Genomic DNA, 25,597 nt, shown 5'->3' with positions numbered 1-25,597 from the left:
GTCCTTACAAGGAGCTAGCAAAGAACTGCTTCTAAAGGAAACAAAGATAACAGATAGCCGATTAAAAAGAACAAGAGCTGGTGTGAGGAACCCACATTGCCCAAAAAAAAATGCACTCTATTTAAATTGTTACAGCAAATCCAGCACTGTACGCACAACAAACAACGCCTTGCACCACCAATCAGCAGCTCACAAGCATGCATGTATCATGCAACTGAAATGGGGCCCAGAGAGATCTGCGCAGATTTCATTAGTGTTACAGAGTCATAATTGGCCACAAACACTGTTCTTTGCTGTTGCTCTCCGGCGGCGGCAGTCATTGCTGTCCGTGGAAGTGACAGTTTTCCCACCCTTACCAACCCCTCCACTCATAGGCTTAAAATTTTATTTAATATTTTGAGGTATATAGAATTCTATATGGAAATCGCAGCCGGTTGGCCTCCTTAGATTTTGCCGGGGATATGCCGATATGGTCCCTACCCCCAATCATCTCCCCACTCCATTAATTCTATTCACCAATGTTATATTTCCCTGATTCAAAGAGAACCAAGAGTTAATGTTAGCAGGCACAAATGCCACAGCAATGAGATCTCTTTGTTCAAATAGATGTGAAGGGTGGTAAGTTCCCAAGGGCACTTGGAAGATTAAAAAAGGGTCCAAGGGTACAAAGGCATCATGGATTCGCAAAGATGGGAGTAGTTGGATATGAAAAATGAGTAGTTTCACAGGAGTATATGAGAAAAGAAGGTCATGATTCTATGCAGTAACAAATTATATAAGAATAAAAACAAGAGGGAAAACTGGCTCCATTTTTAAAGCGTTTCTATTTCTACGTGTGATCGTCTGCTTCCATCATGATCTGATCGGGATTGGAAGTTTCAGAACCTCGTGGCATTGAAAAACAAGTCTAGATGATGTGTGACTAGAGTCAAATTATCACCAACGTACCAAAAGTATAATTATTCCTCAAAAATAGGAATAGTGGTTTTGATGAGGTATAAACAACTTAATTAGCTGCCAGAATCAGATAGATGATCTCCAATCAAATGCATATAATCACCAGTAGCTGCAGTAATTTTCAAGAGATTGAGATCATAAGCGAATGGTGACACTTTTTTTGACGATGTGGTGGGGTGAGCGATGGAGTTGGTGCAGCCAACACAGAAAATCTCCTCCACCACCTTCAGCAATCCCTTCAATTAAGACGTTCTTCATCGCTGACGCACTTTGTGCCAATCAACAAACTGAAACAAACATCACTACTACTGGTAAAAAAAAAAGAAGAAAATTATCCACGATATTTATTCTTAGTTTAAGTGTATCTAGAGAATGCATCAATGCTTTCTTCTTGCAGTAGACCTCCCTTGCCTTGCATCTCTCCCTAGTCCTAAAACCAGTGGGGAAGTTGTTTAAATTATCATCGGGTTGTTTGAAAGTTGACATGCATTCCAAATATATCCTGTGAGAGTTCATAGAATTGGGTGGGTGGCAAAGTGGTTTTCCTGCAATATCACTCAAAACTACAGCTTGTTTGAATAGAGGAACTTTAGACACCAACTAAACCAGTAAAGGAACAAAACCTAAAAGGGGAGTGGCATCACTTGCTACAAAGAGTCAATGCATGAGGACAAGAAAAGGAAAAGGACTTTTCTTCCTTTCCTTCCTTTTCTTCTTTTGCATGCATCTCTTTTCTCCTAGACTTGCATCATTTGGTGTCGGCAATAAGTTAAGCAATAAGATAAACCCAATATTAGGGGAAAACTAGATTGCTCGCTCCTTCACCAAAGCTACGGTGTTTGATATTTCGAACGTTGCTTCCTTGATTAAGGTACCTTGTTGCATGGACCACCCTCACATGAGTAAATGTTATGTAGGTGAGGGTGTCTTATACATTGTGGATCTCTTATGTCACTCATCTAATGATAAATATATATATATAAATATAAGCCCAACTAAACAACTTGTTCCTTGGAGTCTTCGTTTCTAACCATATGCCTCTCCGTTTCCAAACACAACAAATAGAAACTGGTGAATCAAATGGTATTTTATAATACGACCACCAAGCAGGTGATAAACTGTTGTACACCAAAAGAAAAGGGAAAAGGAGGAGTATAACAATGTTAAGTTTATGTCATTCCTCTGTATACATATCATTTCTTTCTTCTTCTGTAGGATTCATCAAATAATAAGCTGAGAGGATATTCTTGAGTAAGACATCATATTCTAAAATGAAAAAAGTTCAAAATATGCAGTTAGAACTTCAGATGAGTGGAAGGGTGTTGTCTTTTGTCTCAAGTTCTAATGGATTAGAATAGTTAAACTAATGCAAATTGGAAATTTTAGATTAAAAACATGGTATCAGACTACTTCATAAAGAAGAGAATCAATATCTGCAGAAGTGTATAACATCCCATACACGTGAGTCGTATCTGAATCATAATTTAAAACCAGCCACCCCTTCCTAAACTGTTGAAGTCCTTCAACTGTTAATAAGTACTAAATTAGGTGTAGGGTTTTGCAAATCCAATGCTAATTACATCAGATCTTTACCCATTTCAATGAGAATAACAGGCCAAGATGTTCGCCAAATCTTTCTTGAGGGTTGAACCATCGCAGCCTGGTGGTTATGACTGGAGTCCAGCAGTATCCATGTCATTGGTTGGGTCCTAATCACCATCCCATCCTGATGTCATCAACCCCTAGATTATGATATTAACAGGAGAAGTGTTTGAAATAATTGCGATCTAATAATCAGAAAGATAGTAAGCAATTAATTAAGAAGAAAACCATAATGATAGAAAAGTATCTATCTTCTTCGGCTAATTTAAAGAAAAGAAGCGCTTAAATTCTCATGTAACCTCTTCACTTGTTCTGCATATTAATGCTTCACAAAGTTCTGACAAGATTCAGAAAGGAAAAAGACACACACAAAAAAAAAAAAAATCCAGCCTAATAAGAAGATAACACTGCATGATCTGCACATCGAATAAATGAATTTGATAACAAAAAACTTCCAAAGAATAAAGTCAGCCATCATAAAATATCTCATTTTCTACCTAAATGACACAATTAGGGGTTAAGTGTTTTGCAGCGAGATCCTTGTCTAGAAGCACTCTCATTTCCTACTATCTCAAAGACATCAAGCAAATAAGACAAAGCCCAGAACAGTATAAGCTGTGCACGTTTCTGAATAAACAATTGTTCCCTTGGTGCTGGGTTTTCCCAACCGTTATGCCCAACTTTACAGAAGTTCTTGTCTTCAGTACTTTCCATTGCCCGTCTCATTTCATTGCAGTTGATGTTATGTCTAGAGATATTTTTCCGTGCAATGCCTGTAAGCTACCTAATATTCTATTTTTGGGGCCAGCAACTACTGCTCTTCTGTAGGCCCAACTCCCACTGGAAATGACCTTAGTCCCTAACCGAGATTAGAGAAAGTTTATCAGACTGATTAATTAATTAATTAATTAAGCATACTCAACTTGACAATTCAAAACAAGAAACATGATTAAGTCCAGCTAGCTCTTCCATGTTTAACTTGTTCTTCACTTTGGCATCGATGAGTTGGATCAACACAAACGTCTACGATACACATGTCTGAAAGCAATAAGTTTTTAATTAGGTTTTCCCTAGAATTAATCTTTTGGAGTAAGTATCATGTAAAGAGCTAAGGTTCTTTGATCAATGATAATATTACCCTTAACAATTGAACCTGGGGACAGGCACATATTCACAACCACAGAAATTATTTTTAAAAGTTGTAAAATCCATCTTATTAGATCCTCATGCTTGTCATCAAATCTTTAGGTCAATCAGAGGTGGAATGATGGCAGATCAACATGCTCACAACAGTGTATACCACTTGCCGAAACCAATGAAGCAGAACGACATGCATGCAGACACCGTTGTTCGATTTAAGTGACTGCATATTCTTGTAATTAATTAGCCTTATATTGGTTAGTTTAGATTTATGTTATATGATATGGTATTTAGCATTCTACTCTAGCATTAGACCTCTAACCATGCTGCCCCAGTGCACCCCTTAACAAAAGATTCTTCATTTTGACATCATCTAATTGGTACCAAACAAGCCCCATACTTTCAGTGCTCTGCCTTCAACCAGAGGCCTAATTCATCCATCCACATACATATTTCTTCATGTCAATTTGTGATAATTTTAAGACACTGCAGATTCTTAATGTGTGGCTTTGTTAGGTGTGGCATATTGTTCATCGACTAGCCCTTAAAAGAAGGAACCTGTCTTTATGGATAGCTCCAACGATGATACATTTTGCAGTTTTGTATTATCCATCTGTTGTTTCTCATGAATAGCACAGATTAGATTAGTAAGTATAGGAACCAAAGGGATGTTTCTGAATCATTTATCAATGAAGTCCAACTTAAGCATACATTAATCGTCATGTAATTAACTAAGTGTAGTTTGTACCTTGCAAAGACTCGTTATGGGGTGTTTTATTATAGGGAATAAGTCAGTCAATACGACAATCATGTATGTGAGATACAGATAACTACTTTATTGGACGTCTGACCAAAAGTTTTTGCAAAATTGATTCCCTATAGATGAAACCAAGGACTAAATTTCAGGGCAGCAGTTTTGTAGCAGATCTGTTCATGTATATATATATATATATATATATATATATATATATATATATATATATTAAGTCGCTGGTGTTGGCAGCGATAATGCATTATCAGATAACGGATGATGGCAGTCTGATATAATAATCTACTCAGAAATCATCGTTCGACGACAGATCATTAGTTTTTGTCTACAACTAGAAGACTTCTGGCTCCCATTATTTAATGATCAATTTGCTGAGTTCTTTATACATATTTTTTGTTAAAAAATCAAGCTGCGGATTGTTTAATGCATAGTTCTTGATCACTAGATCTGATATGATTCCATGACAACACACATTCTAATTACATTACGAGTCTAAGCCATTCCAAAATTTTGTTTGTAGTTATGGCGCTCATGGTCCCCTGATCCTTAATTATCCACTTGGACCAACTGGATAAACAAAAATAATTTGATTAATGTACATTTGTTGGATTTGGTATTCATTTTTGCAGGCTGCACAAAGAAACTGCATTAGTTGGAGGTCAATGCTGCTTCATTGGGTAGGTCACATAAGGCATGATCAACAAGATGCACCAAATATCTAACTGAAGAGCATCATGCTCAAGGTTTTCTAGACAAACTACAGAACCCTCCAAGGCTTTTTTTTGCTGGCCAGCAAAATGGAAAACTAGTGATCATAGAACTGACTGGGTGATGGAACGGATTGTTCGGATGCTAAGAAATCAACCAATTCACTGAAGAGTGGCAATTCAGCAGCATCCAGTTTCATAAATCTAATCTGCATCATAATGTCGTTAGAATGGTTGGTTTCTTGTGGGTGGGGGTGATTCAGGTTGGAATCAAAGTTATCTGATCCAATTTAGTCATAGTAAGAAGGTCCAACTTATGGAACCAGGTTTAATCAACAAGTCCAAGCCCCGGGTTTTGTTGTTTCTGGTTACTTTAAGTTCATATTACAAGATATTCACTCCCTTGACAGTCCAAGTATAAGACATATATTATAAATGATAAAAGGTGCAGTTCTGAGGGTAGGTAACTTCCATGATCCATGAGGATCATGTCTATGTAGAATACAATAAAAATAATCCGTACTTAAAGATATAATGATCTTGTTTATACCCACACAAACTCTCTTTACTAATGATACGAAGAAGTAATATTTTTACGGTTTATAAAACAATAAATGCTGATGATGACAAATTAAGGAGATTGTTGATAGCTACTTGCTCATCGGTGAAGGGAAGGAGAAGAAAATCCAAAGAAGAAAATCCAAACAAGACACTTGTTAGAAGGATACAGAAAATTTTATATGGCATCAAGCTGATCAAGAAGTTAGGTGATTAAGTTGAATCTAAATAGTTTCAAGTCATGTCCAAACTCGACAAATTGGTCTTTTGTGTAGGATGAGACTACCCATTTACTCCATAGATTCTAATCATGTCCAAATCTAATGAGGTTCACAACATGAATATATAAGTTAAGTCAGGTTGGATCAGATCTATTATTCACTTCATGTCCAAACCGCCAATTCTACCAAAATCCAGTGAAAAGATATTAAATTTTAACAAAGAACGGGCTCTAAGATTCTAAATCAGGTCAGGACCAAGTCATATTCGAGTCTGGAGCTACGGCAAAGGAACGAGTTCCAGTAATCACAATTAGAAAACGTGCATATGTATTAGGATGGGTAAAGAAGCATCGTAAACTACTTTTAAAAATTATACAAATCTCAAGGACCGAAAAATCCCGGGAAAACTAGGTTAATTTGGTCGATTAGCATATTCAATAGCATTTTGAGAGTAAGGACATATTGAGAAGTTTTGTTTTATTTAATTTATAAGTGACATTTTTGATGTAATATGGGAGTACAAGCAAAGAGAAATAAGAGAGACACACACACACACACACACAGAGAGAGAGAGAGAGAGAGAGAGAGAGAGAGAGAGAATCCATTGGAGCTGTTCCTTGCTAACAAAGAGAAGGGGGCAATGCCAAGGAGGGAGGAGTCATCAATGGTGGGTGACAAGGAATAGAAAGCAGTATAGGGAGAAGGGCCCAATGCGAAGGAGGGAGGAGTCATCAATGGTGGGTGAGAAGGGACCAGCCTGATAAACTCTGGAATTCTAAGATACTCCACTCAAATCATGGTTTCAAATTACTCTGGAATTAGCTAATTTCAAAGTTCAATTAAGAGGATGATGCAATGACAAGGTGCATTGGCACTCCAGTATTTTCTCAACCAAAAAACAAAGGTGCATTAGCACTCCAGTATTAACAATAACATTCTAGTCATATTTTCTTTTTGAACATTTTATTTGCTATGATTAATCACTTAACGTTCCTAATAAATAAAGAGGTGCTCAGACCATTTTGCTAAGTTTTAAATTAACTCACCCATAAAATTAACAAGAAATAAAATGTCACTGATTAGCTGGATGCAAAGACCAACATGCCGCATCGAACCAGCATTGTCATGGCCAATTGAGTGCCTGAGACTCATCAACCAGTCTGACAATAAAGCAACATAGAAAAGCAAATCAGCAACTCAGCTTGATGGATGCTACTGTTACAAAAATCACTTGCCAGCATAATATCTCTCACCCTACTAAAGCTTCTCAGTTAATGGGGTGGTATCGATCTGAAACTCGCTTCGGGGGCAGATTCCGAAGGATGAATAATACTAGAGCCGATGGGAGAATTTCAACCAACTAAAAACACAGGAGTGAACCACCATTAGAATGAAACATATACTGATTGTGTTTGATGAAAATTTAAAGTAAAAAAGAAAAGAAAAGAAACAGAAAAAAATGTCGCTGATTTACCAGGTAATAAATTAAATTCAAAATTGGATGATCGAGGACGTCAAGGTCAGCATCCTTGTCAAATGCAGAAAGGGCGACCTGGGGCCAACTCAAAAATTTATACAGATAGTAACAATAATTTAGGTAGGCTATGAGATCACTGTCTGCCTATAGATGCTATGGCTGTCAATTGTGGTTAAACCAAGATTGGCCTTAAGATGGAAGTTCCTGACAGCCAGAAGAACATCCTCTATGAAGAACTAATGCAGAACTCTTATACAGATTCCTAAGGAACAGTGCTGACTCTGTTAAGTATGAAAGGGGAAAATTTTAGAAACTAGAGATCTTACCACAAAGCACCGCATCAAGAAACATGCGCAGCATATAGCAGTCACAGAACCAACCTGCCAAAGGAATCGACTTCAAAAATTATTATTACAGCCAACCAAAAAACCAAATATATCACTGAAGCACATAATTTCGCATGAACAGTTTTAACCCAAAATTGGGTTTCCTGACATTCTACAATTTTTTTTCACATATTAGCTAGTTCTTAATTTTTAATCAGTTATCATAATTTAAATTTCAGAAACTGTACTATAAGAAATTGAGTTCCAGACTGAAAGAAGCCAACCTGTACAGCATAACTCACTACAAAACCAGATGTAATGATGAATATGAACTTGATTGATTAGGGGTGTCAATAGGTTGAGGGGTGAGGATAAGGTCTGCTCAAGGATTAGAATCATCAGGCTGGACCCAGAACAAGCCCATATATTCCTAGCAACAAACAACCTCTCTTATTTTGTTTTACTTTATGTTGTCCATGCTGGACCAAGCTCAAATCAGGCTCTGACTTCTTCTTCAAAGTTCGAGGAAAAAAATGGCTTAAATTCATGCAAGCTTCAAATATATAAACCAGGACCATGGTACTGACTTCTGATTCTGAACCTAGAATTTTATGTGGAAGCGTTCAACAAAGTTTAGTCTCTTAGAACCCTTATAAGCAGTCATTTCCTGCAAGGGAACCATGGATATCCATTTTTTTCATATTGATCCATTTAGATGTGTTAAATCGTGCATCTAACAATTTACATGATTTGAACATAGTTATTAGAAGGTCTGTCTGTTTCAATATAAATAAAGACGTAACAGAAGTGGGTTCCTCGAAGATGAGATCCTCTTACACGCATTTGGTGTAGTAAAAATCTTGTCTCATAGTTATCCCAAATGTGGCAGGTAGGGTAGCTTTCATGCCATGTTAAGCCCGTTATAATTTCTTGAGGTCACTTAAGGGAGTCTATCAGTGGTTAATTAAGTGGGATACATGAGTTGTGGTCACTTAAACTTTTGATAATAATTCTCTGAGTTCTCTGAGTACAAAACTTTCATATTTTTAATATGTAGATGAGCAGATACGGTTATTGGCAAATTGCCCTTCATAAATTAGGAAATAGAGGTCCATATGTTTTCCCCTTCTCTATCAATTTCATACTCTTCTTGTGCTATCTTAATCAACGCTGCACCTTTTTATCCTTTAAAACTTAGTTTACAATCCCTTTAAACCAGCTGTGTGGTGTAACTCGCATGAAATATTATAGTTTTTATTTCTTCCTTACATTTGATTGTATGTTTAATTTCACAAAATGGGTCTGGTTTAATTTAGGTAAGGTTTAATTTTTTTGTCTACATCTATAAGTGGCTGAAACCGATGTGAACAATGCATTTACTTGTTTTTTTTATTGTTGTAATTTCTATTAATCTAAGATCAAACAAATATGAGAAAGACTTAACACCCCCCCACCCACCCACCCAACCCAATGCCATGATAGAAATCCTAGCTCTGTCCCTAATCCCATTTCCCCAAGCAATGTCCTCCAATACTCCCAACTCTCAACCCCACTCCTCCCTTAACATAAAAATTCCTTTGAATATATTCTAGTTTGTTATCAGCTATAACAAGAATTTGGAAAGAGATGACTAAGCAATAATAATATACCTAGGCATCTTTTTCTTACAGAAAAAGCACTGAAAGACCAAAATTCCCTTCTAAAATTAAATGCTGAGTCGGTTTTCCTTGATACCCGGCCCCAACTCACATCATATAAATTGGATACCTAAACACCATATGCATATCTTTTTTCTGAACAAGCATGGTTGCAAATTGGATAACATCCATATTAACATAAAAATGAATTAAGGCTAAAATAGAACATCTGTATGTCTAGCTGATGATTCACTCTCCGTGGGAGATGACTGAGTTTCAGATCATAAAACCATGTCAACATTATTTAGCAACTTCCACTAAGGAAATTATCTTCTTTCTGAAAGAAACTACGACAGGATACCCATTCCAAAGCTACAGCATATATCAACATATATTAGTATGCTTGTCTGTAACCAAATCCAGAAGAAATTCTAAATAATAACCATACCTGTGCATGTATCAATATCTAAGACATACATGAAAACAAACATATTAAATAAACATGTATACAGAGTAAAGTATAGCCAATTGTGCATATAATGATTAACATGATGAGATTGCCTAGTGCAGCATCTGCAATGTGTTGTTGTCACACTTCTTTAATTCAGTCCAAAGATATTATTAGTGTGACATGGTTAGCTTCTTACCTTGGAGCCATTGAGCCCAAAACAAGGAACTAGTCTCACAAAAACTACAAGAGATACACTATTTTTCCGTATTTATTGTAACAATACGAGCATTGCATGCCTTAAAAATCATAAGAGAATCAGCAAAAGTTAAATGAGAAGATGGTAATATATACGTAATTCCTCAATAAAGATGTTGTTACTAGGAACTAAAATGATGAGATCCTCAAATCTATGGACCACCAATACAAATAGCAAAGGTAACCTTTGATAAAATTCTCGCCGCGTGCAAAAGGGCAGAGCATAGATACAATCCTTTATGCTCTTTTACTTTCCATAGGTAGGCAAGTGCTTATGTTCATAATAATGCAGAAAAAAGGAGGAAAATTAAGTTAACAGTACAGATACTGTCAACACTACCTCATTCAGCTTTTTTTGGCGACCCTTAGATTCAATTGGGAAGCGCCTCAGCATAAAAAACAACCTTCAATGAGATGAGAGTCTAGATGAGACAATAGCAGGGAATAGAAAAACGAGGGCAAAACAAACTTGGATAGTTTTAAAAGATTAATAAAGTTACAAGAATCAATACCTCCCACCATATATCAAAAATCCAAAAGCAGCAGAGAATGAAACAACTGCAACAAAAAGGATGCACCAGGCTTATGACTTGATTAATAAACGAAATTTAAAAAAAAAATGAGAGAGCCCCTTAGCTCTGTGTTTTCTTAAGGCATTTAATCAGAAATGATTATACAACAAACCATAACCAAGTAATGAACCAAATAAAGATAAAGATTTAGCTGAAAAGGTCATGTAGAACTAGATACGATGTCATTTGTTATTACTTGCCAAAAAGACTTTAGCAGCTTCAATGGCAACAGGCTTAGGACTTATTTGGACATATACCCAAATGCAAATCTGCAAATTTTTTAAAAAAAAAAAAAGTTAATAAAGGCTTGTATCTTAAGAACTATATTGAACATTCTCATTTACCTGTGTGATGTATATGGCCCCATTGATTATTAAATATGTAGGTCTTAGCTTATCAATTGGAAGGCTCCTAGCCTGAATGTAAATATAAGATGATAAGAAAAGCTCTGGTATCTATCTTAAATAGGAAATATCCTGCAAGAAATAAAATATAAGTACCTGATGATATATCTCTGCCCAAAATAACACTAGTAGAGTGTAGGTTGAGAAGAACAATAGACCAGGGAGATCTAGAAGTGCCATCTCAAGAGCCTGAATCAATAAGATATTTTCTAGTGTATTAAGTTGGAGAGGAATGAACCGAAATTGAAAAATTGCCTTGTCAACAAAACAACAAGATATCAAATAGCTTGAGCGGCTTTATGTTGAACTGAAAAGTATGCCCATGAATCTAGTTTCTTGTCTCGATCTGGAAGTAAAAGTTGACCAAGTGACTGTTCCATGAAATAAACAATAAGGAAACAACCAAAGATACCTCCAACAAGATCAGGTTGATCATCCACTTTCTTGGACTAGCAATCACATCCATGGTTAAGTGTTGAAATGTTATATAATGCATGAGGAATACCTTTATGAGTAAGGTATTACACTGAGCTTCATGAATAGAATTCATATATGGACTTTGTAACATAAAATTCATGCACAAAATCAGTTAAAAAATGACATGTCATGCATAAACGTGATACAATGGACTGCTCCACTTCTATTTTCTGAACATGGCATACTTAGGCTAGCATAGCAATTATATTGTCACAACAAAATATGGAATCATAATGACAAGTTATATTAAATCAGATAAATTACAATCATATTTATTATGTAACCATCATGGTTGTGCAGACTATCTGAAATTGGTCCTTTACTGAACTATTTCATCTCTTCAATTATGACATGTGGCACTAAGATAAAGTCCAAAAACTTAATATACCTGGAAATTACTAAGTCAGTATTGAAAAAAGAGATGCTTTCACAAAATTAAGACAACTTGGAGTTTTGAGCACCATGTTCTTCATTATCGATATTGCATGATTGTGAAAATTTACACTGAGGTTTTATGATTTTAGACATCCATGGTTTGTCCCACTTATCTGCTTTAGCTTTCAGACCAGATGAATGCTACTTATTTTCCCCTCCTTATTTTTTCATGATGGTAATAAACTAGACCTGTTTGTTCAAGAGATGCCATTCATAATGCAACAATGCAGCAAACATAATAGAAGAGGCTTGGCATCAAAAATGCATTGAGGTGATGCGAAAGTTCTTGCAGCTTGTGAAACCTTAGTTTATCTTCCAAGATTGCTTAATTGAAACTGGAGATGGCTGACAAGTCCCATCCTTCCATAGATTCTGAGATGAAGTAAGATGTAGCCACAGATAATGTGTTTGCTTCCTGTTCCAACTGCACATTCTTTAGCTTTAGTACTTACTTCATTTGTCTCAGCATCTTCTGGAAAGATGCAAGCATCCATGGATACATGGCATTTAATTATAGTGATCTCCTGAAACTATCTACACAAGTAACAAAACATTCACCACAATGCCGAAAATTCCATGTCCTAGGTGAACAAGTTCTATAGCTTCCAATAAAGCTAAATTTAGTATCATTTGGACTATGTCATATTCATTATCATCATCATAACCAGCACATATATAGAAATAATTTGCTTGTCAAGAAGAATGGCAAGGCCATGACAAGCCCATGTTGAGTCTTCTTAATTTTCCCCAACAAGGTGACCATTTCCACCAAGATTCTTGGATACAAGTAAGCCAGACAAAAAACATGGAAACAATTAATTTCAATAATCCTTACCTTCTTTTGGAATAGTATACACCAAACTTTCCCTAAGTTACATATTTACTGGGCTTTTACAACCTCAACATCATCCTTTGAATCAATAAAAGAACCCAAACCCGAGTAACATAGTAAAGACAGCTGGACCACTTATGGACCACCTTAACTTCTCCAGCAAAGGTTCAAGATTGGGTCGCTGATCAAGAAACTGAAGGAAAAAAAATAAAGCTCATTTTCTTCACAAGCAGAACGCATGCACATTCCTCAGTTATGCTATAAAAATTTACTCTTTTGTTTTTTAAAATAAATCTAGAGAGGCTTTATCATCAGCTAATCCAGCCTAAACCAAGTGCTCCCCTAGAATGATTCACAAAACATATTACAAAATATGTATGAATAAACACTTCAAATCAGTAGATTAAAAACAATGAGAGATATCCACAACCTGAGACTTATACACAAAGTAGAAGTATGACAGGCTCAACCCAGAAAAAGAAGCTAACCTTTGATTTGAGAAGAAACACGCGGTGGTAGAAGCCAAAAAGTACCGCACGCACTGCATTCATACAGACATACTTAGTATGAAAAATATGAAATCAGGGTAACATATTTAAAAGCATCCAAACTTGTTCTTACATCCATTCGCAACAAAATTCATTAGGTGAAAAAGCTTTTGCGTTGTCCATCCGTATTCCGGCACCCTTAGATGAATTCGGATAAGTTGCACCTAGTAGAAAGGATTTTCAGACTATCCATCATAACGATAACATCAATATTTCAAGTTGCAAAATTAATCAGTTATTTTCGTCACATATAAAACTACTATGAGATATACTATATAGTTCTAAAAAAATTAATAAGGAAAATAGAGAAGCTATCCTAGTACCATAAGAAGGGAGAAAGAGAGAGGGGGAGGGGGGGTGGAGGGAGGTTTTTGCCTCTCTTCTCTATTGTATAAGGAGGGACACGGCATCTCTCTCTTCTTCTTTGCCTTTATTCCTTCTCAGCAAGTTGAAGTGCCTTTATTCCTCGAAATGTTGAAGAGTTCTTGTGGATGGGATGATATTAACTAAGAGAATCTCATGTAGACAAATGGGACTCGTCCTATTTCAAGCATTTTGTGTAGTACTTTTGTCTGAGTTGGAATTCATTCTGCACCACCCCTTTGGCAAACATATTTCGTCCCACTATATAGCAAGACTGAGAATCAGTACGTATCCTAGTTCTATTTTATCTTTATTCAGAGCTTGGAGAAGGAAATGAGATATAGAGGATCTTAGGGTGGAATAAGATAATGTCAGATATGGCAATATGGTGGAGATTGGGGGGAAAAAGAGTAAGAGAATCTTCCAAATCTTTAACACTCAGGCTAAAGATATTTTGAAATATGAAAGATGCTTTTTTCCCTTTTTCCTGATCTCAATTTTCCCAGTTGATTTCTTCCTTGTCGATGTACCATTTTTATTTCATTTTCCTATCTTTTCTTTTCTTTTTTTAAAAAAATCTTGCTACGATCAAGATATCAATTTCTTTGAGAAAAAAAATCACCTATCCATCATTTTTTTGGAGAATAATTACTCATCATCTTAATGAGTTTCTTAAACAAAGTAATGTCCTCTTTCAAGAAAAAAATGCATTGGAAAGAAATCTTTTTCAACCTAGAAATTAAGCAATAAAATTTGAATCAAAATATGACACCTTGATTCATCAAACGAGGTGGCCCAAAAACCTAAAAAAGTTAAGTTCGCTTACTTAACCACATCTTGTACATTAAATGTGAGGACCGTGCGAGCATATATTCAATCCCACATCGGTAATGCACTGGATAGATCTTCGATACTCATACAAAACTAAGAAACCCAAATAATATTTTTCAGCTAGTTTATTTGGATAAGGTCCTGGATTGTTCTAAATGGTATCAAAGCAGATCCAACTCATAATTTATGTGGACTAGAGGACACTACAACATAAGTCCGTTTGAGCTGACTACAGGTTGATTGTGGTATTTATGATTGGATTTGAACGCACTGGAATTCTGGCGAGGATATTAGGGCTTAAACGGCCGGAGTCGGTAAGAATCCGTGAGGACGTGTATTTAGTCCCACATCAGTGATACACTAGGTAAATCTTGGATACTTATATAGGATAAAGGAATCTAAATAATACTTTCCGGCAAGCTTTTTTGAATGTGGTTCTAGGTTGTGACACTAAAACAAAGACAACGGGAGAGAAGGGAAATGTACCTCCTTTCAGAACACAAACTACATTTTGAGCAATAAAATTTGAATCTGATCAAACGGTGCCTCACCACATCTAAAACGTCCAATTAAGCTTACCCACTCCGAAGTAACCACGGGTCTTTTAAACTAAAACAGAGAGAAAAGTGCAAAGAATAAGGGAAAAAGAAGTCTCCTTTCGGATCAAAACTACATAGCAATAAAATCAAAAGGCGGTAGTCGAAAAGAGTCCAATTTCGGTTACCCACAGTCCGTAAAACACAGATAGAAAGCCTCCTTTTGGATGAAAAGCTACATTTCGGGAAATCAAATTTGAATCTGATCAAAAGGCGACTAGATTCATCCTAAGTGGAAGCTGCGAAAGGTTCGACTTCGATCACCCGCCGTCGGTAAAATAGGAAGGAAGAGAAGGGACCAAAAGAAGCCTCCTTTTATATCAGAAACTACATTTTGGGCAACCATATTTGAATCCTAGCATATGGCGCCTCGATTCATCCAACAAGATGGCCGGAAAAGGCCCAGCTCCCACACTCTAACCTCAAATAACTATCCACCCACACCAACACAAATAACAAGCGAGATGGAGACTGAGAGAAGGGCAAAACAGCGTGTTACCAGAGCGACAAGGGAGACGAGGGAGTAGGCGGCGCAGAGGGCGTAGAAGATGCCGCGCTGCCACTCCTCCGAGCCGTCGATCTCGTCCCACCACGCGATCCCATTCCTCCAGGCCATCCCCTCCCCACCAGAGAACTCCGCCGCCGTCCTCAGGGCCGGCATCGAGCTCGCTCCAGACTTCCCCTCCTCTCCTCGAGAGATCCGAGGAAGACGGAAGCGAACCGCGAGAAAGAAAGTGCGGCGCGGGGGAGTTGGGGATTGGCGGCGTGGGTACCCAAGGGACCGGCCGCGAGGCGAGGGAAGGGTGTACGTGGCGAGAGCTCGGGCCCGACTGGCGTTGGTTCGTCCGCAGCGCATTGGATGGATGCACCGCTTAGGCCCCTCCGGGTGCTTCCTTTCGTACCTTTGCACTATTGCTTCGTGGTCCGGGGGGATCTCGACGACGTTTGGGTTCGACGCGTAGCCCATAATCCATTCGGAGCAGAGTATGTGGTGGAGCCCGCTAGGCAACATCCATATTCCTGATGCTTGTATGGTAGATTAAATTGTAAAAATATATAAGAAAGCATGCCATGGCATTGCCGATTAATGGATGTGAGAATAAAGTATTATACTACATACTAGCTCGGTTATATTAAAAGACGATTTAGCCATCATGGTCAGCTGGATTCAGAGTAGCCTCAACGATAGTGGAGGGGGACATCTTCTGCTGTGAGATATTTGGACTATGGTGAGAGATGGAATGGCCTTTCTGTTTAAATATGTATTTAGAAAAGCCAACGGAGTTGTGAACTAGATGGTTTCTTATGCAGCTTACTACTTCAGAGGTACTATGTAGGCTGGAGAATAAGAGTTGTCTAGGATACTTAGAGACTTGTTGTTTTCTAATTTTATTGAGTATATTTATACTTGTAATGCATGAAATGCCCAATTTTAGCCCAAAAAAATAATAAATTTTTATAAGCTTTATTTATTTTTTTAAAAAATTTAATGGTTGTGAGTTTTATAGTACCCTCGTTAATGAAGCCAAGTTATTAGTTGTTGAATCTTAATTAAACACTTAATCTGATTGCCCTTTGTTTGTTATTTGATGGCAAGCAATAGGTCTGTGATATTTGTATGCCAATTGATGTGGCTTGGTCAAGCAATGATTTTTTCCATCCTTCTATCCTTAATTCCAGCATAAAAAATGGGTGGTATAGTAAATAGATCATGGTTCAAGTAGCCAAAGGCGTAGTGATTTTTTCTTGTCTCGAGATGGAGGAATTAGAGAGGGATGTGCTTCGAAGAAGAAAGGACAAGCTGAGCCTAGGTAGGTGGATTGGATGGGGAGAGTGGTGCTTGGTTGCCATGATTTTGGTGCTGAGATTACAAGTATCATCAAATAAAGTTGGTTGCTCCCGCATGAGTTGATAAGAATTATTTGCGCATCTCTCTATTTACATTAATTGTTTTTTGATCCTAAAATAATATTTCTTAGGTCCTCATGGCTTCATATCGAAATGGACTATGGATCTCGAACTATTGGTCTATGCATGATTCACCCTCTTTCTTTTGTCGCAGTTTTGGTTGGAATAGGACCGTTGATTAACAAAAGATTATTTGTGTATCTCCACAATTACATTGAATTATTTTTTAGTTTCGAAAAATACAATTTCTTTAAGTCTGCCAGATGTTGACTTCATGGTTAGTCAATATGAATCAGTAAAAAAGACATAAATAAACCCCTAAAATGACATTTAACTATTTTGCAATATGTATAGATCTATGAAATGATGTTAAAGATTGTGGGGCCTCAATCTGCAATACTTATGTAAATACTATAATTACCAAGCAGTCAATGGTATTCATGAATGGATAGTGATTGATTGAATTAGATAATATTCTCCATATTGTGAAGAGAGGATTGAAATTTTCTTTTTTTAAGAGAGAGAGAGAAAGGGAGGAGACCCGATTGTATTTTAGTTATCTGGGTCAAATACTTGGGATGCACCATCTAAGATCTGAACTCAAAACTTTTGGTTGTTACATAGATTAGTATGACCGTTAGGAAAATTTTGCTTCACATGGGGTTCCAAAATTAAAATCAAGAGTTTCTAGCATTCCAAATGGTGGGTTCCTTTGTAACTTTATTTGCCATCATAACTCATTACGACAGTTTGCTTATAGCACTATCACCCAACTAACTTTTCTTAATCAATTGGCAATGAAGAATTAATATTACTCTATTTAAATAAACCAAAAATCAAATAACAAGTGTTATTTTCATTATATTTTTGATTAATATATATATATATATATATATATATATATATATATTCATTTTATAACAATCATTACCATTTTTAAGGAAACGCATTGCAAAGCGGTACAAGAGTCGTCATCTTAGACCTGTTTTATTTTTTACTTGGGCACCAGTTGCATAATACACACAGCATGTACCCAACCCACCACCTCCCCCAAGAAAAAAAAATGTTTCCATTTTTTCTTCCCTCCGTACCTTCTTCTTCTCACTTCCTCAGTAACACCTGCAAATTACCATTATACTTTAAAATAATAAATCAAAAAAAATTATAACTACAATATTTTAAAATTAATTGATTGAAAACTCACTAGATTGAGGCATACGAGAACACTGTCCTAAAAACGTGTGACAATTTTGTTCTCGAGATACAATAATATAGCTCAGCCCGATATTTTTTGACCAGCACAATCACTCACGGTTGATCAGAATAATTTTTTTCAAATTTCTAAAAAGGATATCAAGAATTCATGGTTTGATCATTAACTTGCAGCCAAATGGCTCATCCGTGGGCCACACACGAAAATCAGGACAGTATTTTAGCTTTCTTTCACCATTAGATCAGGTCATGAGCTTGGCTCAATAATGAGAAATTAAAATAAAAAATGGGACATCAAGAAATAAGTGGTAAATTTGGCACCGTTTTACTTAAAAAAATGGAAATAAGAACGCTGTCTCCTGTTTCCATCAGGACTGAGAATCCTCGCTCTAAAGTGGTCCTAATCCACTGTGACAGCGGCCGCCGCCCCCTTCGATAAAACCCCTATCCCCGAAAGATGCGGCTTTTTTCTTCGTTCCGGACATCCAAAGCTGTCTGCACCGATGGTCGGCTCCGGATGCCGGAATCCCGGCCAGACATCCGCTGGAATCGATCCTAGCTCCACTGCGCGCGACGGCGACTCCCCGCCAGCCCCCATAGCGAGATCCGACCCCCGACTTCCCCTCCTCAACCTCTCCGTCCTCGGCCAGAAGATGGACTCCCTCAGCCGCCTCCTCTCCGACTCCATCGGCGGCCGCGCCCCCCTCGACGGCGGCCAGCTTCAGATCGTCTCCGCCGAGATTGCCTCCGCCGTCCACCAGACCATCCTCAACGGCGCCGCCCTCCTCGCCTCCTCCCAGCCCGCCGACGGCGCCCCCACGTCCGCCATCGATCCAGCTGCCGGAAGAGTAGCCGGTCAGATCGGTTCCGACACGGATCCGGCGAGCTCGGCTGCGGAGGACGGCGACGCGGCGGAGGACGGCGACATCGTGGAGATCGACACGGCGGAGCTGCTGGCGGAGCACGTCCACTTCTGCGAGATCTGCGGCAAGGGGTTCAAGCGCGACGCCAACCTCCGGATGCACATGCGGGCCCACGGCAACCGGTTCAAGACCCTAAAGGCCCTCTCCAAGCCGCCGGACCGGGACAACCGCCGGCCGGAGGACGGCGGCGGGAGGAAAGTGAGGTACTCGTGCCCGTTCGTCGGCTGCAACCGTAACCGGCACCACAGCCGGTTCCGGCCGCTGAAATCGGCGGTGTGCGTCAAGAATCACTTCAAGAGGAGCCACTGCCCCAAGATGTATTCTTGCCACCGGTGCAACAAGAAGAGCTTCTCGGTGCCGGCCGACCTCAAGAGCCACCTCAAGCACTGCGGCGAGAGCCCGTGGCGGTGCTCGTGTGGGACGAGCTTCTCGAGGAAGGATAAGCTCTTTGGGCATGTCGCTCTGTTTGAAGGGCACTTGCCGGCGGTCGGGACGGGAGATGAGGAGGAGGAGGAGGAGGAGGAGGGGAAAGCGAAAGAATTGGTGGTGGGAGGAGGAGAGGATATCGGAAGGGGAGGAGATGAGCCAGTTGGTGGAGAGGGTCTTGATCCCGAGTTCTTGGACAGGTTAATGAAGGAATTGGAAGGGCTTGAAGGTGGTAACTGGCCAGAACGTTAGCATATAACAGGTGAGTGTATTTCCATCCTGTTAATGAGTTTTTTGTTCTAAATTAGGAATTATTGTGTTTGCAATAAGATCTTCCTTGTGTAATTTCTGCACGCTCCTGAATATGTATAGCAGTATACGTTTCCTTTTTTATTTTTTGGCTATTTTTCTGTTTCTTTTTATAGTTTTGTTTTTCTTGCCCCCCCAAGAAAAAAACTTAACTTGAGCTTTAATGGCATACAGCATTCATAAGCACAGAGGATTGAGGGTTGACATGATTATTTTTATCATTCTTAACTTAACTTGAGCTTTAATGGCATACAGCATTCATAAGCACAGAGGATTGAGGGTTGACATGATTAGTTTTATCATTCTTAGATGCATTTTTTGGTTGGGAATGTTTTAGTGTTCATTGTTTTTTCTTGGATTTTTTCACAATGAAGGCATGTGTGACCTGCCCTGCCCCTTGTGAAAAGTTTGTTTCTAGAAAATGGCTCCTGCTTGGTATCCATGGAATAATCTCATGGAGGACTTATTTGTGTTGTTGTTTCCGAGGAAGCAGATGTTATTATATGTCTTGTTCATCATTGTTGAGGCAGCTGTGACATTTTGATCATCGCTGCTGTGTTTTCGGTTGCAGGTTCGTTTAGGTTTACGTTAGATTAGATCCAGCCGATTGTGGCACAATATCCTGATGCAACCCAGATGACAAATATAAGCTTCAATGAACTTATCTTGCCGTAATCTGCTTAAATCTGGGCGGATTTAATATCTTTTGCAGATTTTCCCCCCTCTTTTTGTTGTAGTTACAGAAGGTTCTGTTTTAGATATTATATTCTTATTGGATGAATGTTGAGATCTCTGCACTGCAGCTTAGGGCCTGTTTGGTATTGCTTTTGTTTTGTATTCCATTTTCAAAAACCTAAGAAGAAAAATGAACTAGATTGTACAAATGTATGCTGCGAACACCATCTGTTTAATTGCAAATGGAGTACTTGTTTAAAAAATAATTAGTCTTAATCTTCAACTGATGGTCATGATAAGTTCAGTTAAATCAATGAACTGGACAAGGAACATATCTCTTAGTGTAATAAAACAGAAGCCGCCAATGTAGCTTTTCTACAGAAAATTGAATGAAGGATTTGATAATTTGATCTCTTCATCTCCTCTCTTTGTCCTCAGCTTTCTTCCACTTTAGATGATCTTCTTTGACCCAAGGCTTAAATAATCACATTGAGATTACAATTGTTATCCTGAAGTGCTGAAAATTTCTACAAGCGTAAATAATTTTTAGATATGAAATAAAATTTCAGATCTAAAATATTCACAAGAACCTTGATTTAGATTTTCATCACATTTTGTGAGACTGATTCTACCTACCGAGGAGAATTTTTAGCTAACTAATTCTCAAATTAAGTATCAGTAGCTACTAAATTCTACTCGAACTTCATATCAAAGGAAAAAAAAACTACTTGAACTTATATAATATTTGAAAATGACCGGCATGACCTGCTAGGTGCGAGTTTTAATGTTTGTGATCATGTAAGAGTATTGAGGATGACAATGTTTTATAGATTAGTGTCAAGTATTGCCAAGTTGGTACACTTCATCACATCTTAATTTTTTTTTTTCTATGTTTCATGTTTGGCATGAAAACTATTTGGATATCTTCTTATATTTATTCTTTTTTGGATTTATTTATTTTTTGGGCAGTGTTGACCTTTGAGCACCAGTTTATGCACCTGCCTAGCACCTATGTTCTTGATAGCCCCTACCTACCCATTTGTCCCCTACAGTGATTCAAAACATTGAATTAATATCTTCCTGGGGAGCTAGACTGATAAATGTATGAACATGCTTCACAATGATAATTAAAGTGCAATTAAGAGGCCTATGAAATACTTAAAAGGAATTTTTTCTTATGGTCTTTAGTTCATTAGATTTTCATTGTAATAGACAGATCTCAACTGCTATGGTTCAAATGAAGTTATTTCGCTCTTCGTTAGGTTTAGGCTTCTGTAGTTGGGTGCTGTGCGGTGGAACACCCTGTGGGTCTCGCATATATGGGTGTGGTTCTGCCACCATAGCTTTGATATTAAACGTTATACTTTACAGCAACCCTAGCTTCAAGTTATAGGTGTGCATGTTAAAACAGTACCTTGTGATAAGAACCTGACCTGTAGTATTAGATGGTATAAAATTCATCTTCAAGGAAACCAAGTTCAAGAGCTTGGACATATGAAACATCTGTGAATGATGGTTATGAAACTTCAGGTATAAAAAGATGGCTTTTGTGGAAACATTGTACATGTTGTATATCAATCTTCATCATAATCTTCAGTACATTTCTAGTTCCTGTTGTAGTTCATGGGGTGCTTATTGTTGACCTATATGACATATGGCATTGTCCTTGTTATGATCTTAAATTGACCTCAATATTCTATGCAACTCAAAAAGTTAAAAATGCAATAGGCTGCATTCTTGGGGGTCCTGTTCTATAGGAAGATAAGCATAAATCTATAAGGATCGCAAGGGTTTTAAGCTATAGATAACTTCCACAAGTGTCCACACCACAAAGAACAGCTGAAAATAGATGAGTAAAAGGCACCCACCTTGAGAGATAATTCCTTAGGTTCTCTCAGTACCCCTCTTTGTCGTCAACTGCTCCTTTTGCTTAGGCGGATGGCAACCCTCTCCACATTGTTAGCACTAGGAAGAAATCCTAAGTTCAACTCCTTGTGGCATTTCCACCCATTTTCATTTTTTTTAAAAAAGAAAATTCTTGTTTTTCTTCTTTACAAACTCCCTCTTCTGGTTTGAATGATACAACTCCCAGGCTCCTATGTTGCCCTGCACCTATATTCTTTTGAACTCAAACATCCTGCACCAATTTCTACAAACTGAAATATCTACCTTTTCTTGCTCTTTCTCAAAGAATTTGAAGTTGTAATGGCACCTCTTTATGATTGTTACTTCCATGATTCAATTATGATTTCAAATAGAAGAAGAAGAAGAAGAAGAAGAAGAAGAAGGCAGGAGAGATGGAGCTATCGCATACTGAAGGCAGGAGAGATGGAGCTATCGCATACCAAGAATTTTTTTGAGAGGGACAGAAACCCAACTTCACTATAATTATACAAGTCAAGTCCCAGTACTTTGGGAATGTATCATGTAAGATTTATACCCAGAATATTTGGCTGCTAAGGGGAAGCCCAACGCTAGCAAATGATAAGTATATTGTTTATCTGGTCGTTCTGATTGTTATGGGATAGCATTCATCTGGAAAAGGAGTATATGGTGCATAAATTTGCATCAATCTGGTGCACCCAAAGGCCTTAAGCTCTTCTCCTTGGTGGAGATCCATGGTGTGCTTGCGTTGATGGGGTCACGTATTGGATGACAGATGTCAACAAAGTAGGCTGGTTGACTACTAAATTGGATAATAAACACCTTGCATCCTTTTATCATTTCTTTCGACCTTAGAGATGATAAGTAGTGATTGCACCGGCATCTTCTTTCTTAAATTATCCATGGTGAAAAATTTTCGTACAAATATCTGAACTCCTTCCACAAATTTGATGGGAAACTATATATAGTGACTTTTGCGTTAAAAAAATGCCTCTCAGGTTTTTAAAAGATGGACTATTTGTAACAATCACATGAAGGATATTGTGTAGTTTATATAGACGGTGTCTCAGTTTTCTCTAAAATAAGAAAAGAACATAAACAACAATCTGTAACGGCCTCATAAAAAATGAGACTTTCTTTTTCACCTAATAAGATTGAGCCTGAAAACAAGATATTGAATATTCAGGTTTGCATATTATATTAGAGAAGGAAAATCAAAAATGAAACCACTTATTCGAGAAATTTTTTTAAAAAAAATCCAGAATTGCAAAGTCTAAAACAAATAAAAGTTTCTTAGGAATACTTAATTATGAAGGAAAATTCATCCAAGAAAGTTAATCCTGTATATCACTGTCTTAAAGATCAACCAGAAAAATCATCTGGATTAAAAAAATAAAAAATAAAACAAAAATTTATAGATAGAAATTAAAAAGAGTGTGTAAATCTTCCATGTATATATTGGCCAAATAAAAGTGACAAGTTAGTATTATACTCAAATTCTAGTAACAAAAATAGGGGGAGTGTATAACAGAAAAAAATATTGAGAAAGTATGTGGGCATGGTAGCGGAGGGTTTACTAATGCAGAAAGAAGTTATAATATATATGAAAAGGAACTATTAAGAGTTATTAAAAGTCTAGCTTCTTATAACATACATCTAATAGATAAATATTTATTGTTGGAACTAAAAACAAGTCTTGGCAGAATGTATAAAATATAGAAGAAGAGAGATTGATGAAAGAAGAATAAGATGCTTAAACTATTGAATTTATTGAAGAGAAATCTAGTATTCTTGCCAATTATTTTAGCAGGTCAGAAGATTCCTAAAACAGGAGACTGGCGAAGATTCTAAGCAAGTGTAAAATTTTTATTTTGAGGAATAAAACTCAAAGCTTTGAAGACCTCAACCAATCTAGCCAATTATTTTTCATTTTGTTGCTGAAGTAGCTCCTTATGATGTAAAAGAAGTTCATTTTGTTTATTGTTGTTGCGGACCATGATTTTGAGATGAAGTCGGACTTCTTGAAGAGAGAATAGGAAAAGGATGAGAGATCAAACTGAAGCTTTGATAACAAATACTACCGGAAATAGTAGGGTAAAGCAAGCGAAGGAAGATAACAAATAGGAAAGAGAGATAACAAGTAAAATCTGCTACTAAATTCAAAGAAATTGACCACAAAATTCTTTCGAAATTCTTCACCATACTTCTTTCACTACTATGTATGTATTTATGTGGACACGAGATGACCTTGTATATCCCATTGCATTAATGCTTATACTATTTTAAAGACAAACTCTAAAAGACATCATGCATGAATAGTAATAAATAAGGCTAGAAAAATGAAATGACATTTAATATTGATAATATATAATTAAAGCGTAATAATTTCTAACTATTAATAGCATAATTAATACGAGACTTTGATTTCTTAACTGAACTATAGGTCACTTCAAAATGGGCTGAATCAAGATGGACTGACCAAATGTAGTTGCTCCATGGCTCCTGTTTCAAATATTATGCTTGATGAATATAAAAATGAAGGTCAAATGAGCAGTTACTCTTTGATTTCAGAGCATAACATGATATAGAAAATGCTATAAAAATATAACAACAATAAGGCATGATTCATGCTCATCCACCAAGGATAAGTAACAAAGTCAGGAGCCGCACATATTGTTTAGTCCAAAAGTCCACAAACCCAGCTAGACCTCTTTTGTTGGAGATAAAATAAATGCAAGTAGACTTGTATTAACACATTCAATATGGGACTAAGTAAAGGAATGTTTTAGATTTCCCAATTGTATAGTGTTTTGCCAAATGATACGCCAACTGAAAAACCATTTAAAATCATTAAAAAAATCCAGAAAATAACTTTAAAATTATCTAACAGTGATCTATAGAATAATCACACAATACAAACCCTCTTATCTTATTGTTATACAAGATATGACCGATTCCTTGAAGCTCTCTCATCTTCTGTTGTATAAATTATGTAAATTCATCATTAATCTTCTGATGTTAGTTTTCTGAAATGGCAAATCGATTTGGAGACATTGTGGATGTTTTGATTTAGTGGTTCGACGAATTGAAACACTGATCAAC

The 25,597-nt window shown here is 37.3% G+C and overlaps 1 protein-coding gene and 1 pseudogene across 8 annotated transcripts; one reads left to right on the top strand and one right to left on the bottom strand.

The window, feature by feature from the left end:
• Positions 1–2,367: 2,367 nt before the first annotated feature.
• Positions 2,368–16,012, bottom strand: LOC103707934 (tobamovirus multiplication protein 1-like). Of its 4 annotated transcripts, XR_015973798.2 has the most exons (13): positions 15,658–16,005; positions 13,442–13,532; positions 13,309–13,361; positions 11,173–11,265; positions 11,017–11,088; positions 10,869–10,941; positions 10,613–10,658; positions 10,441–10,504; positions 7,758–7,811; positions 7,429–7,506; positions 7,208–7,314; positions 7,001–7,114; positions 2,368–2,666 (listed from the first exon to the last, which is right to left on the bottom strand). XR_015973798.2 is itself a non-coding variant. In XM_008792649.6 (12 exons), exons 1-11 carry the CDS (start codon positions 15,817–15,819, stop codon positions 7,222–7,224), a joined length of 879 nt encoding a protein of 292 aa, XP_008790871.4. In that variant the 5' UTR covers positions 15,820–16,005; the 3' UTR covers positions 6,492–7,114; positions 7,208–7,221. The 4 variants fall into 4 exon arrangements, 3 of the variants coding, with proteins under 3 accessions (XP_008790872.3, XP_008790877.3, XP_008790871.4); XM_008792649.6 differs by lacking the exon at positions 2,368–2,666 and having other exon boundaries at positions 6,492–7,114; XM_008792650.5 differs by lacking the exons at positions 7,001–7,114; positions 7,208–7,314; positions 7,429–7,506 and having other exon boundaries at positions 2,368–2,683; positions 15,658–16,012.
• Positions 16,013–18,686: 2,674 nt separating this feature from the next.
• LOC103707935 (protein SENSITIVE TO PROTON RHIZOTOXICITY 1 pseudogene) lies at positions 18,687–23,118 on the top strand (annotated as a pseudogene). Of its 4 annotated transcripts, none has more exons than XR_015973714.2 (2): positions 18,687–19,889; positions 22,803–23,118. The product of XR_015973714.2 is annotated as a protein SENSITIVE TO PROTON RHIZOTOXICITY 1 pseudogene, transcript variant X4 (transcript). The 4 variants fall into 4 exon arrangements; XR_016398580.1 differs by having other exon boundaries at positions 18,688–19,889; positions 22,876–23,118; XR_015973712.2 differs by having other exon boundaries at positions 18,688–19,889; positions 22,870–23,118.
• Positions 23,119–25,597: the final 2,479 nt, after the last annotated feature.

Source organism: Phoenix dactylifera, chromosome 15, assembly GCF_051530095.1.
Source record: "Phoenix dactylifera cultivar Ajwa chromosome 15, Ajwa_hap1_PhDact_Kaust_v1.1, whole genome shotgun sequence".
Classification (NCBI taxonomy): Eukaryota; Viridiplantae; Streptophyta; class Magnoliopsida; order Arecales; family Arecaceae; genus Phoenix; species Phoenix dactylifera.
The sequence above is the reverse complement of the archived record's forward strand: the minus strand, read 5'-3'. Positions and strand labels throughout refer to the sequence as shown.

Coding starts and splice junctions, on each gene's coding strand:
- LOC103707934 (XM_008792649.6), bottom strand. CDS start 15,819: ATGCCGGCCCTGAGGACGGCGGCGGAGTTCTCTGGTGGGGAGGGGATG. Junction 13,362..13,441: donor GAATTTTGTTGCGAATGGAT/GTAAGAACAAGT, acceptor GTATGAATGCAG/TGCGTGCGGTACTTTTTGGC. Junction 11,266..13,308: donor TGTTTCTTCTCAAATCAAAG/GTTAGCTTCTTT, acceptor TTATTGATTCAG/GCTCTTGAGATGGCACTTCT.